The sequence below is a fragment of the Bubalus kerabau genome, chromosome 2 (genome assembly GCF_029407905.1).
Source record: "Bubalus kerabau isolate K-KA32 ecotype Philippines breed swamp buffalo chromosome 2, PCC_UOA_SB_1v2, whole genome shotgun sequence".
NCBI lineage: Eukaryota > Metazoa > Chordata > Mammalia > Artiodactyla > Bovidae > Bubalus > Bubalus kerabau.
In genome coordinates this window covers 19,288,626-19,302,680 of record NC_073625.1, presented here as the reverse complement: position 1 = coordinate 19,302,680, position 14,055 = coordinate 19,288,626, and the positions used below count along the sequence as shown (strand labels likewise).

General features: G+C 45.0%; 1 protein-coding gene and 1 long non-coding RNA gene across 2 annotated transcripts; both read right to left on the bottom strand.

Moving 5' to 3' along the window:
- Positions 1-208: 208 nt before the first annotated feature.
- MBOAT4 (membrane bound O-acyltransferase domain containing 4) lies at positions 209-9,236 on the bottom strand. Its single transcript, XM_055570156.1, has 3 exons — positions 9,064-9,236; positions 4,918-5,142; positions 209-1,172 (listed from the first exon to the last, which is right to left on the bottom strand). Exons 1-3 carry the CDS (start codon positions 9,183-9,185, stop codon positions 209-211), a joined length of 1,311 nt encoding a protein of 436 aa, XP_055426131.1. The 5' UTR covers positions 9,186-9,236.
- Positions 9,237-12,177: 2,941 nt separating this feature from the next.
- Positions 12,178-14,000, bottom strand: LOC129643082 (uncharacterized). Its single transcript, XR_008710059.1, has 3 exons — positions 13,624-14,000; positions 13,315-13,496; positions 12,178-12,468 (listed from the first exon to the last, which is right to left on the bottom strand). It is a non-coding gene; the product is annotated as an uncharacterized LOC129643082 (long non-coding RNA).
- Between the last annotated feature and the right edge of the window lie 55 nt (positions 14,001-14,055).

The window sequence follows — 14,055 nt, the reverse complement described above, 5'->3', positions numbered from 1 at the left end:
TCCTCAGTATCAGCATCAATAATATATCATTAAAGTAGATACACAGATTTCCATGTCAAGACATCAGATATATACATCCATTACTTAAAAAAAAAAACAAACACACAACTTTTATCATGGAAAAGTGCAAATACATGCACACAGGTGCCATCTAGTACTTTCTATCATCTGTTTCATGGGGCATATGAGAGGAGGGATGGGAAAGATGTCAGTTACATTTATGCTTTCTCTTAGCTAACAGGAGAAGCAAAATACAGTACACCGTGGGAAAAACACTGCTGTAAGAATTCCACAGCAGCCAGAGAGACGAGAGGCTCCTGGCTTCCACGGCCAGCATTATGTAGGCGATGATGAGCTGGGTGTGGGCCCAGGCCAGGGCTCTGTAGAGCAGCCGCGTGGGCCAGGAGCTGATGAACACGCTGGCGAAGGCGTGAATCAGGTAGTCGGCTTCCACCATGACAGCCCAGCAGAGGAAACCGAACACCTGTCCCGGGTGGAGACCGTGCCACCAGGCCGAGAAAAGGAACGTCTGCAACAAGGGCCAGGTCCTGCGCTGCTGGAAAACCAGGCGTCGGAGCCACCGAGCCGTGCTCTGGTTCCACTTCCTGGTGAACAGGGCTATCCTGTGGGTCGTTTCCAGTGTCCAAATGTCCGCATCGGGGAGGAGTCCCTCCTCACCCGGGCTGCGACCTAACTCAGATCCAAAGCCGGCCGCACGGAGGAGGCAGTCATCCAGGAGCCAGTGGGAGTAGTAAGTGAGTTTGAAGAGCCCGGCCGTGGACCACAGGATGAAGACGCACTGCAGCTGCCGGCAGCCTCCGAGTCCTGCCCCCACGCCCACCACCCCGCTGACGATCACCTTCAGACTCTCCAGTCCCAGGATCTGCAGCACCCTCCAGGTCAGAGCCCAGAAAGAGTGCCTGGACCACAAACTGCTGGGCCCTTCAACTCGAGCCTGAAACCTCTGGAAGGAGCACAGCGGACCTCCTAGGAGGGCAGGGAAGGAGAGCAAGTAGCTGAGATAGGGAAGAGCCGCACGCAGATGCTCAGACAAAGAGTTCTTGTTAGGGATGCGTCCTGATGGTGCTACCACCTTCCCCTCACGAATATCCAGAGACAGGGATGTGACCTTCTGGGTCAAGAGCATGAGCGAAGAGAGAGTGATGCAGAACCTGAAAGAGATAATTTTTTTTCTAAGTAAAACATTCCATAGTTTATTTTAGCCCCATCCAATTGCTCAAACAAGATCCCTGGGGAAATGGGTGGCTCTAGACAATTGAGATCAATCTGAGACTCTCCTGGAGATCCAGAGGTTAAGACTCCACTTTCCAATGCAGGGGTCATGGGTTCAATCCCTCTTCAGGAAGCTAAGATCCCACATGCCATGGGGGGAGGGGTGACCAAACATTTTTTTTAAAATTTTTTAAAAAGCATGTAAGACCAATCTAATACCCCGCAGTGCTGCCCCAAAGACTCTTGGCTTAATTCAGAGCCACAGGATCCTCTGAGCAGGATAGAAGGATAAATGAAGAGATGAATCCTTAGTCAGAAAGGCAAATAAAAGAAAAACAAGGAATATTATGGGGGAAACACTGAATATATTATCTCTGAGAGTGGCTTATTAAGATTAGGATCAGGGACCTGGGAGAAATTTGCCACAGAAGAAACAGAACCTTAGGAATGAAGAGAGTCTAGGAAGCTGAAGATCTGGACTGTAAGATTCTGCAGGCTTTGTTATACAGAGTGAAGTGAGTCCGAAAGAGAAAAATAAATACTGTATATTTTGTATATGGAATATAGAAAAATGGTATTGATGAACCTATTTGCAGGGCAGGAATAGAGACATAGACATAAAGGATGGTCTTGTAGACCCAGTGTGGAGAGGAGAGGGTGGGATCAATTGAGAGAATAGCATTGACTTATATACACTACCACGTGTGAAACGAATAGCTAGTGGGAAGCTCTGTGTAACACAGGGAGCTCAGCCTGGTGCTCTGTGACGACCTAGAGGAGTAGGTTAGGGCGGTGTGGGTGGGAAGGAGTCTCAAGAGGTAGGATGTATGTGGAGAATCCCATGGACAGAGGAGCCCAGTGGACTATACTCCATGAGGTTGCAATGAGTCAGACATGGCTGAACAACTAATACTTTTCACTTTTCATATATATAGTTTTGACTGGTTTGAGTTGTTGTACAGCAGAAACCAACACAACATTGTAAAGCAATTATCCTCCAATTAAAAAAATTTTTTAAATGAAAGATTCTGCAGGCTTTGGGATCTGAGCTGAGGAACAGTGAGTCATGCTAGAGGTTCAGGGTGTTCGCTGAGTCATTAGCAATTCGAGGCGTGTTCCTAACCAGCCACCTGAGCTCTTCCTGCTTCGCCCTCACAGTAGAGAAGATCCTGCTGGCAGGACTGTCAAGGAGAAAATTAATGACAATTATAGTGACACACTTGACAATCAGGATTGCTGTCCTGTGGGGAGAAAATGGTTCTGTTTCCCAACCCATGCTGTTTCTGTGTCTGAGAACTAAAGGACAACTGACCTCCTTACTTGACTTATCAAACAGTAAGCAAACCGGCCACTCACCCCTGTTCAAGGGCTGAACGTGTCCACCCCACCCTCAATTCATATGTTGGACTCTTAACCTCCAGCACCTCAGAATGTTGGGTGTTTTTTTTTTTTTCAATTTGTTTATTCGTTTTGGTTTTGGTTTGGTTTTGGCTGCACTGCGTGGCACGTGGGATCTTAGTTCCCCAACCAGGGATGGAACCCGCGTCCCCTTCATTGCGAGCATGGAGTCTTAACCACTGGACCACTGGAGGTCCTAGGATGTGTGTATTTGGAGCTAGGGCCTTCAAGGAGGTAATTAAGGTAAGATGAGGTCGTGAGGGTGGGCCCTAGTCCAAGGTGACTGGTCTCCTTAGAAGAGATCAGGACACAGACCCGCCGAGAGGGAAGACCGTGGGAAAGCACAGGGAGAGGCATCTACAAGCCAAGGAGAGAGGCCTCAGGAGAAGCCGAACCTGCCAACACCTTGACCTTGGGCTTCAGCCTCCAGAGGAAATAAAATGTCTGTTGTTGAAGCCACCTGTCTGCAGCCCTCTGTATGAGGGCCAGAGCAAACAAATGCATCTTCCCACTTCAGCTCTGGCTCAGCCTCCTTCCCGTCCAGCCAGATCCTCTTCGACTTGCTCCTCCAGGCCCCCCAGGTAGCCCTAGGTCACCACATCCCAGTCGGGACTCCCTACTCCCTACCCACCCGCCATCGTGCCTTCTCCTCAAGAGAAGCAAGCCCTGGAGCCTTTGGTGAAAATAGAATAAAGAAAAGGATCCTGGGTGCAGAGGGATGGCAAAGTGCAGGAGCCAACGGCAGCTAGAATCAGAGAGGTGATCCTCCCCTCGATAGGTCACCACTCCAGTTCACCACGAGACCGTGGAGCCGGGAGCAACAGCCCTCAGGATGGCAGAGGTGCCTGCTTCCCTCTAATCCTGCTGATCTCACTGGTTCAGGAAAACACGTCCCTAGACTTTGCTTGGCACCTGATTTTCTTTCCTGGATTGGGTGACTTCTCTTCTTCTAGGGGATGGAAGAGTTGTGTCTCAGTGAAAGTAAAACTCTTGCGGAGCAGGTGTGCGGAAATTCAGCAGAGGCTGACAGTCAGTTTGGACCTTTCTTGTCTTACCGGAAAACAGCAAGGAGGCTGCCAGCTGGGTGTCTAAACCACCTGCACTGAGGTGTGTGTCCTCTGCTTAGTCACCTGCAGGCGGGGGCCTGGGACTCCTGGTTCACCCTCTTTCTCGGGCACAAGGATAATTACAGCTGGTGCCAGGCACCGTGCTAGTAGGAAGCTCATGGTTGTTACTAGGCTATCAGTCATACATTTACACTTACAGTAAATCTTCTACATACAAACAAGTTCTGTTCAGAGAGAGCATTTGTGAGTCCAATTTGTTCGTTAAGTCCAACAGAGTTAGCCTAGGTACTCAACTAACAGAATCAGCTACACAGCACTGTGCTAGAATGGTGGTGGTTTAGTCGCTAATTTGTGTGCGACTCTTTCGACCCCAGGCTACAGTCCCTGGGATTTCCCAGGCAAGAATACTGGAGTGGGTTGCCATTTCCTTCTCCAGGGGATCTTCCCGACCTAGGAATCAAACCCGGGTCTCCTGCATTGCAGACATGTTCTTTGAGATACGAGGGAAGCCCCTTACTAGAATAGATTTATACAGTAACTCCCCTACATATGAACCTTTAAGTTGCGAACTTTCAGACATGGACGCACATTCCATTAACATCAGGTGGGAGTGAAACTGCAGCTCGCCCTCTGTCTCCTATTGCTGACGATCCTTCAGCTCTACCATCTCCCACCTCCTCTCCCTCCTCCTGGCAGTAACTCTGCTTGCCTGTTTGCTCAGTGTCAGCCCCTGTGTGCCAGGGGCTGTACTTTCCAAGGTACTGTACCATAATATTAAAAATGTTTTCTTTATTTTTTTGTTTTTTATGTATTGTTTGTGTGAGAAGTATTATAAACCTATTTCAGTATATATAGCTGATTGTGTTAGTTGGGTACCTAGTCTAACTTTTTTGGACTTTTGAACAAATTGGACTTACGAACACGTTCTTGGAGTGGAATTCGTTCATGGGTAGCGGACTTACAGTATATTCATTACCTCTAACCTAAGAAGCTTGCAAGATAGGCATTGTTATCCCCCAACACACACACACACACACATATACAGCCTTTATTTCAGAAAAAGACATGAAGGCTGAGAGAGGTTGACTGATTCACTCCAGATCACACTGCTGAGATGTGGAAGAATTCGGATTCAAACTCAATGCCCAGGTCCTCTCCACCATCTGGGTGGAAGCAAACCCTGGTGGCTCGGTACCAGTGCAGGAATGGGCTGCTTTACCTTGTAGAAGGAGCTTCTTGCAGATAATACTCCGTATAGTGCAGACCCAGGTGGCACAGCGTCTGCCAGGTCATCTGAAAGAGGAAGGTCGGCCTGTGGACATCCTGGGGGCCAAGCGAGTGGATGAGGACCACCGTGCACAGGGCGGGGATGAAGACCAGCACAGCGAAGGCACCCATAGCAGCCACGGCCAGGGCACCGCCTCCCGCCAGGAGGAACAGGTACCTGGAACACAGACGACAGCCTGGCCTTGAGCCCGCCTTCAAGCACTGCACAGTCAGTCCCTGTGGCAACCACCTGGGAAGCCCGATGGAGGTGGACCCCACTTCACCCCTAAAGAAGTCACAGTGGCGTGTGAGAGCAATGCGGGAGGCAGGGTCAGGGTGGATTTGTGAACTACTTCATCCGGAGGCAAACCGTGATTCCTGCCTGGTCACCCCTCTTTGATGTCCACTGTAGCAGTGAGAACACTTGTCCCCAACAGTCCTGTGGGGACAGGTCTGTAATGTTTCCCGGTAGGGCCACACACAGCCCTGTGCCTGCTGCGTGACCTAAAAGCTCTGGGAATCTAGGCTTGAGGATCTAGGAGGGCTCCAGATGTCATCTCAGCCAGATGGGTGTCTTCCCTTTGACATACTCACACTGTCCTGGCCTTCAGAGGGAAGGTTGAGGGGAGGGATAGGCTCAGTGGCTCCCTTTTAAAATTTATTGTTATTATTATTATTGCCATGTGACATGTGAGATCTTAGTTCCCCAACCAGGGATTGAACCCATGCACCCTGTATTGGGAGCATTAACCACTGGACTGCCAGGGAAGTCCAATGCCTCGCTGTAATAAGTGTTTGAAAATTCAATGACAAAGTCTTTGTGTATCATTTAATAATTTTTGTCATCTGTATACATAGTTTAGCCTACTCTCTACATTCATACGAATAAAATCTTACAGTACATCCTTATTCGAGTAAAGCTGCTACCATCAGTATAATATTTTGTTTTGTTTTTTAATTTATTGAAGTATAGTTGACTTTCAATGTTTCAGGTGTACAGCAAAGTGATTCAGTTAAACACACACATATATCCTTTTTCAGATTTTTTCCATTATAGGTTGTTACAAGATATTGAATACAGTTCCCTGTGCTATACAGTAGGTCCTTGTTGTGTATCTATTTTATATATGCTGCTGCTGCTAAGTCGCTTCAGTCGTGTCCGATTCTGCGTGACCCCATAGACGGAAGCGCACCAGGCTCCCCTGTCCCTGGGGTTCTCCAGGCAAGAACACTGGAGTGGGTTGCCATTTCCTTCTCCAATGCATGAAAATGAAAAGTGAAAGTGAAGTCGCTCAGTCGTGTCCGACTCTTCACGACCCCATGGGCTGCAGCCTACCAGGCTCCTCTGTCCATGGGATTTTCCAGGCAAGAGTACTGGAGTGGGGTGCCATTGCCTTGTCCGATTTTATATATAGTAGTGTGTATATGTCACTTCCAAACTTCTAATTTATCTTTCCTCCCCCACCCCCAGCTATCCCCTTTGGTAATCATAAGTTTGTTTTCTGTGCCTGTGAGTTTTTCTGTTTTGTAAATAACTTCCTTTGTATCATTCTTTTAGATTCCACGGGTAAGTGATATCATGTGATTTTGTCATTATGTCTACCCTTAATCCACCCTGCTGCACTTTAAGGCCTCATGACTTAGCACTTTTTATAATGTTGTAAATACCCACATCCACATCGATGGTTTGGGAGCTTGCCTCCCTCGGAAGCCAGTGGATGACTCGAGGACCAGCAGAGGCCCTGGAGATTCCACATAATGAAGACTCAGCTCTTCTTTCCACAGTATATGGAGGTTTGTTTGGTTTTTCCTTTTAATTGGTGCCAACTTAATAAATCTGAACAAAAAGATCAGAAGAAACCACCTGAAACAGGGACTGAGGAGTCAGGGGCAAGAAAAATGACTGAATATGCCCCGGGGTATGGATCGAGGCTCCTTGGCTCCTGTGCTTGGGACAGACACGCCTTTGCAAAGATGTCTTCCTTTCTTGAGGGAGATGTAGGTTCCTCAGTGTGAGAGGCTCCATTCCACAGGCCCTGGCCCTTCCTGAACCGCTTGTTGAGCCTATGTGTAGGGCTTTGAACACTGTGGTTTAAGCCTTCGCCCCCTTGCCATCCAAAAATAAGGGAAAACACTTATTCCTTACACAGCACAAGCAAAACCTGAAGCAACTGCCCTGGGGATTTGTTAGCACTGTTAAGTTAGGAAAAGAAAACCAGATATTGTTTATTAACACATGCACATGGAATCTAGAAAAACGGTACTGATGAACCCATTTGCAGGGTAGGAATAGAGACTCGGGCATAGAGAATGGACTTGCAGACACAGAGCGGGGTGGGGAGGGTGGGACGAACTGAGAGGGTAGCCCTGACCTATTCACACCACCACGTGTAAAACAGGAGGCTGGTGGGAATCTGCTGAATAGCACAGGGTGCTCAGCTCAGTGCTCTGTGACGACCGAGAGGGGATGCAACGGTGGGGGTTTGGGAGAGGGAGGGAGGTCCGAAAGGGAGGGGATGTATGTATACTTAGAGTTGATTCATGCTGTGGTACAGCAGAAACAAAGACAGCACTGTAAAGCAGTTACATTCCAATTAAAAAACAATTAAAGAAAAAAACTGTCTACACGTATACAATGCAAGATGCATGATTTTTTTTTAGTGCTTATTTTATTCTGGGCATTGGGCCAATAATCCCTTTATAAGAAATTTCTTTATTTAATCCTTAAAATAATCCCATGAGGATTATATTATTATTATTGTTATTTCCATTTTACAGATAAAGGCGAAGTTTATTCACATATACAAGAACACTCAGGAAGAGAGGGCCCAGGACTCATCAAGCTGACTCCAAAGCCAGAAATCTTAACCTGTGGGAATTAACCCTTATTCTTACATTCATTTTGCTTTATTGTTAGTGATTCTTCCTCAATAGGAAACTATTTTTTTTTTAACAACTGCTTCCTTCATCTCTGAAGCAAAGCTAAAGAGCCACCAACTAGCTGTGTACATGTAATAGTCTACCATAGTTTAATCAAACTCAGCCATCCTGATTGTTAAATATAGCCAGATTTTACATAAGAACCCCCAACATGTAAAAATCCAAATTTCAGAAATAAGTGAATTATTAGGAGGTAGAACTTTGTCAATGGATTTTAACTTTGCAAAAGGATATACCATAAAAATTTTTTTTTCATTAAACTTTTTTACAAAATAGGGACTGTCTCTAATGTATCGAGTTGACTGGCTATAAAAAATCATTTTAATCATTATCAGATCTCTGATGTGAAGTGAAAGTGACTCAGTCATGTCCGACTAGTTGCAACCCCATGGACTATACAGTCCATGGAATTCTCCAGGCCAGAATACTGGAGTCAGTAGCCTGTCCCTTTGCCAGGGGAGCTTCCCAACCCAGGGATCAAACCCAGGTCTCCCTCATTGCAGTTGGATTCTTTACCAGCTGAACCATGAGGGAAGCTGAAGGACAGTGGAATGGGTAGCCTATCCCTTCTCCAGTGGATCTTCCCGACCCACAAATCGAACCAGGGTCTCCTGCGTTGCAAGTAGATTCTTTACCAACTGAGCTATCAAAGAAGCCCATCAAATCTCTAGTGACAATAATCACTAGATCCCAGGTTGAGATAAAACTAATCTAAGAAAATTGGTTTTGACTTATTTCACTTCTCTGGGAAATCATACAAAGGCACTTAAAAAAATCATATTTAAGAAAATTTAATTTTATTGAAAATGATAGAATTCCGTGAAACTAAGACTGTTCAAGAACATCTGGAGTGCATGGTTGATTTATAGATGCATCCATTGGGGGAAATCTATATCACCCCAATATTCATCTCTCCCTGGTTTATTTTCACCCTTTTCCCTTTTAATGTGAACTTATCAAACTTAGCTGAGTCAGGGCAGACATGATGTCAACTTCCAATTCTGATTCACTCTATTAGACATATGCATAATCAAGCAATCAATAATCAGTGGCAGTGATGATATGATGATAACTTAAAAATGACCAGTGTAATTAATATTTAATATTCACAGGTGCACTCCAACCTAAACATAAGAGCAAAATTAGCCATCAAACCTACCTGGCCTGAGTGGAAAATGAATCCATAATGCAGAGATGATTAAACAGAAGTGCAAAAGGAAAAGCAGCTCCTTGATAAAGTGATACAGGATCAAGGAAGAACAGCTGGAGCCAATCCATCATGAACTGGAACAAAAGACGCTGTCCTTCCTAGAGTCCTTAACTGATGCTTTCCTGAAAGAGAAGTCTCAACCAGGTTCTCTGATCTTTTTATATGGTTTAGGAAGGGTGAGCAAAAGGCAAACAAAAGCACTGGAGATAAGCAGTATAAAAAGTTGGCTTTCTGATAAAGGGAACTCACTATAGAAACCAAAACGTATTTGGTGTTATATCACTTAACAAGGACATGTACAAAAGCACTGCTTTCAGAAGTTCTGGTTTTGTTTATATACTGCAGTATTTGCCTTTCCAGTCATCTGACTGTCATATTCTTTTCACTAAGTAAATGAAAAATCTCATTTTCCCATTGAGGACAGTTCACTCACTGGATTAGGAAGGGAGAGCAAGAACGTGAGCTGTGAGAAAGGGAGGCAGGTTCTCAAAGACTAGGAAGACTCTCCCAACCATTTCCTCCCTGTGCTCCTTATACTATTTCCTTATGCTCTATTCTTTTTTATAGTACTGGTCACCAGCCCTTGTATATCTATTTCTGGATTAGTTTATTGCCTGTCTCCCTGTGAGCTCTACAGGGGAGGAACTTTGTTTTTATTGCTGTATTCCCTGCACATAGAACAGTGCTGGGTGTGTATGATGTGCTCAGTAAGTGCTTGTTAAAATTCAAAAGGTTTTAAGGAAGAAAACATGTGGAGAGGAATATTTAAAGAGAAGCTTTTCTTTAGGGTGTGGACAAGCAATCCAAGAGACACTGCCCAGAAGTAAGACAAGAACAAGAAGCCTCATGCGAGTTGAGGTCCATCTACTGAGCCCAGAGCATTACCGTGCTGTCCCTGACCAGCCATTTTTCATCTCCGAAGGTACATGCAAGAGCAAGCAGCCTTAAATAAGAGACAGGAAAGTATAGCCTGATATAATATCATCTTAAGGAAAAAAAAAATCTTAAAGGCAAGGACCACCTGTTAGTGAGATACAGCTCTTCACAGAAGAGAAAGCATGAAAGGAAGCCTCCTGTTAGCTGGGGAACCCTGAGCAAATCACTTTACCTCTCTGAGACTGAAAGCCTTCATCTTAAAAGTAGATACAATAATGCCAGTTATTCAGCAAAATTGTTCTGTTGTCTTCAAGAGAATTGTTATGAAGATTAGATACCATATATAAAAGCATGGAGGATAAACTGGTTGGTTAGATATAGTTGAAGGTAAACCAACTGATTAATAAAAATGATGAGCACCATTGGGCTGCCAATTTACGAGAGACCTGTGCTAAGCTCTTGGGATAGAATGATGAATACGATATGGCTCCTGCCCTCCAGTAGCTCTGAATTGACTAGGAAGAAGGAAAAGGCAACAAATACTTTCATTAAGGAGCTAGTGATGCAGTACATCACTGGCATACTGCAGTGAATAAATAAAGAAGCAAGCATCTACAGAGATGAGGAATTCTTCAAATGCAAGGGAAGTAGAGAAGGGGGAATGCTCAAATTGGCTCTGGAAGGATGTTCCCAGATGGATAGTTTTTTCCAGGCCACAGATGGCACAAAACCCTAGACAAACAGTAGAGCAATTAATGGGAGAAAAGGGCTCCCTAAGCAATGAATAAACTCACATCATATTAAACACATTAAAATGCAACCACAACCCCCATTGAATATAGTTGCTAGGTTCAGAAGAATTGAGCTGCACTTATTTTAATAGGGAAAAGTTATGCTTTTTGTCATTGAATTAAATATTTATTAATACCTACTTGTACTTTTCTTCTTAAATTTTGGAATCAGCACATTTTACTTTCAGGTCTCAAATAATTTATAGAGTTCTCAAAAGCTTATAGGTCCTAGACACTGTACCTAATATTGATAAAATTGTCCTTCTTATAAGCATGCTCTTGCTATTAATTTTGCATCAACCCAGGCTTCACTGCCCAGCTCTTTGTCAAACACCAGTTTAAATATTGCAGCAGAGGTATTTTTAAGGTGATATTAATGTTTAAATCAATAGACTTTGAGTAAACAAATCACCATCCAAAATGTGGGCGGGCCTCATCCAATCAGTTCAAGGTCTGAAGAGCAAAGACCGAGGTTCTCCCCCCAGAAAGAAATCCTGCCTCAAAGAAACCTTGCTTGAATTCCCACATTTAGGTTTTGGGTATGAGATTGCAATATCAACTTTTCCCTGAGTTTCCAGCCTGGGGGGCTGCTTCTACATGATCAAGTAAGCCAATACCTTAAAATAAATGTGTGTGTGTATATATTATCTTCCACCACTTCTGTTTCTCTGGAGAACCCCGGCTGTTACTCATGCCATGGAAGTCTTTTAAATTAATTTAGACATTGCTTAAAAGTGAATAGGTGTTTACCTGCTTGGAGACAACAGGATGTTCTAAATTCATCCATATATTTATTCAAGTGTTTTTTTTTTAAGTATCAACTATGTGTCAGGTATTGTGGCCAGTGTTGAGTAAAGAGTAGGGCCAAAGTGGGAATTGCCTGATGGTCCAAGGGTTAGGATTCTGTGCTTCAACTGCAGGGGACATGGCTTTGATCCCTGGTCAGGGAACTAAGATCCTGCATCAGTTAAAAGGCCTTAGGGGCAGAGCTGGAGCTTCCCTGAAGAAATTCTACCTGTATACACAGTGGCTGCGCTCCATGTATGAGTGTTGCAATGCGCCCTGCAGATTTCTTACCTGCCAACAACCCCCACGATCACGTTAACCATTCCCTGCAATAAGCCTCTTATTATATTATCTCCTAATGCTTTTGTTTCTGTGGCTGAACCCTGACTAATACATTGAACATGAGACTTAAACAGTCAGAAGAGGGGTGCGGGTAGAGGGCGGGTGGAAGCAGTTTGGGTTTGAATTCAAACTGGCTTCTTGGAGAATTAAAGTGTGATTATGTTACCGAAAGTTAGGGTCCAGGTCCTCGCCACTCAAAAGCCAATAAACAGGCCAGGCTAGTGGAAAGGAAAGTTTGCTTTATTTCGGATGCTGGCAATGGGGGTAGGGGAGGACAGATGTCTGTTCAAAGGTGGTTCCCCCTCCACTGACAACCAGAGGGGCAAGAGCTTTTATAGACTGAGGGAGGGGGCTACATGCAGAAACAGCACAGTCCACTCTTACGATCATCTTCAAGTTGGTCACTGGTGGTCTGACCAGCTTCATCTTGATTGTTTTAAATACAGTTAATCTTCAGTTCCAGGGTCAGTTGTTTCCATTTCTTTGAGGCCAGTTCTTGAAACTGTGGCAGCTTATGTCACGGCTACAGTCTGGTCATCGTGTAGTTAGCGTCTTCCACCTGGTGGGGGTTTCAGTGTCTATAAGACAGCTCACAGCATATGGCTCAGAATATTATCCATACCCCTTGAGAAGGAACTAAAGTTCCCTGACTATGCTTAATGAGTACATCATTAGTATTTGGTCTCCTTTGACCGCTACCCTTTGTTTCCACATTTTCTCATTTCTCTGATTAAACTAATAAGTTTTGACTGAGATTTCAACAGACAAAAGGCAGGCAGAGGACATTGGGGGAAGGATCATAGGGTCCTGCTCCGTTTCAAAGAAGAGGAAGAGGAACATGAAATTAAAGAAGAGAGAAGTGGGCAGGAGTTGGATCAAGCCCAGAGGTAATGGCAATTTTAAAAGGAAAAAGAAGTAAAAAAAAAAAACCTAAATTTGGTTTTTAAAAGGATGATTTTAGCTACAGAAGAATAGCTTGGATGGAAATGTGATTTTAGAGGTCAAGGGTAGATGGTGCAGACTACAGAGGGAGATTTAGAGATAGTAAATGATGCAAACTGTAAGCGTAGGACCAGCAGAGGTGAAAGTCACTCAGTTGTGTCCAACTGTTTGTGACCCCATGGACTATACAGTCCATGGAATTCTCCAGGCCAGAATACTGGAGTGGCTAGCATTTCCATTCTCTAGGGGATCTTCCCAACCCAGGGATGGAACCCAGGTCTCTCGAATTGCAGGTGGATTCTTTACCAGCTGAGCCACAAGGGAAGTCCAGGACCAGCAGAAGTTGTTGGCCAATTATATATGGACAGGTGAAGACAACCAAGGATGACTTGAGTTTCTGTCTTGAGCAACTGGGTGAATGGTGGACTCCTTTATTGAGACAGAGATCAGAGGACCAACTTACATTCTTTAGAGAGAAGTGCCTGCGAGCTCAGGTGCTCCAGACGTGTCCAACTCTTTGGGACCCCACGGACTGCAGATTGAGGGCTTCTCTGTCCATTGAATTTTTCAGGCAAGAGTCCTGGAGTGAGTTACCATTTCCTTCTCCAGGGGATCTCTCCATCCCAGGGTTTGAACCGGAGCCTCCTGCAAAAAGGGAATGGTTACCCACTCCAGTATTCTGGCCTGGAGAATTCCACGGACAGAGGAGGCTGGCAGGCTACAGTCCATGGGGTCACAAAGAGTCAGACAGCACTGAGCGACTTTGACTCACCCACTCCTGCATTGGCAGGCAGATTCTTTACCACTGTGCCACCAAAGCTCTGTTCTGGACATTTTAGGTTTCATAAGACCTCGCAGCATCCAGGTCAAGATTCGAATAAGCTGGTGTGAAGCTTGGCAAGAAGGACAGAATTAGAGATTAACCTGAGAAAGATATCAGGTAGAGGGCACTTAACTTACGGGGGCGAGGGGAGGAGAACCAGCTCACATTGAAAGGGAAAAGGGCCCAGGTTTATTTAGCAGGAGGATCCTTAAGGAACTTAACTGAGAATGAACAGTGGGGCTTAATGAGGTCACAATGACTTGCGTTGGATCTGACTTAACGGCCGTTTTAAATCCGAGTCCCCCGATCTTTTACTGCACTAACGATCAGTTCGCGGCCAAACACCGCCGCCTGGCTGGAGCCGGCTCACGCAGAACTGAA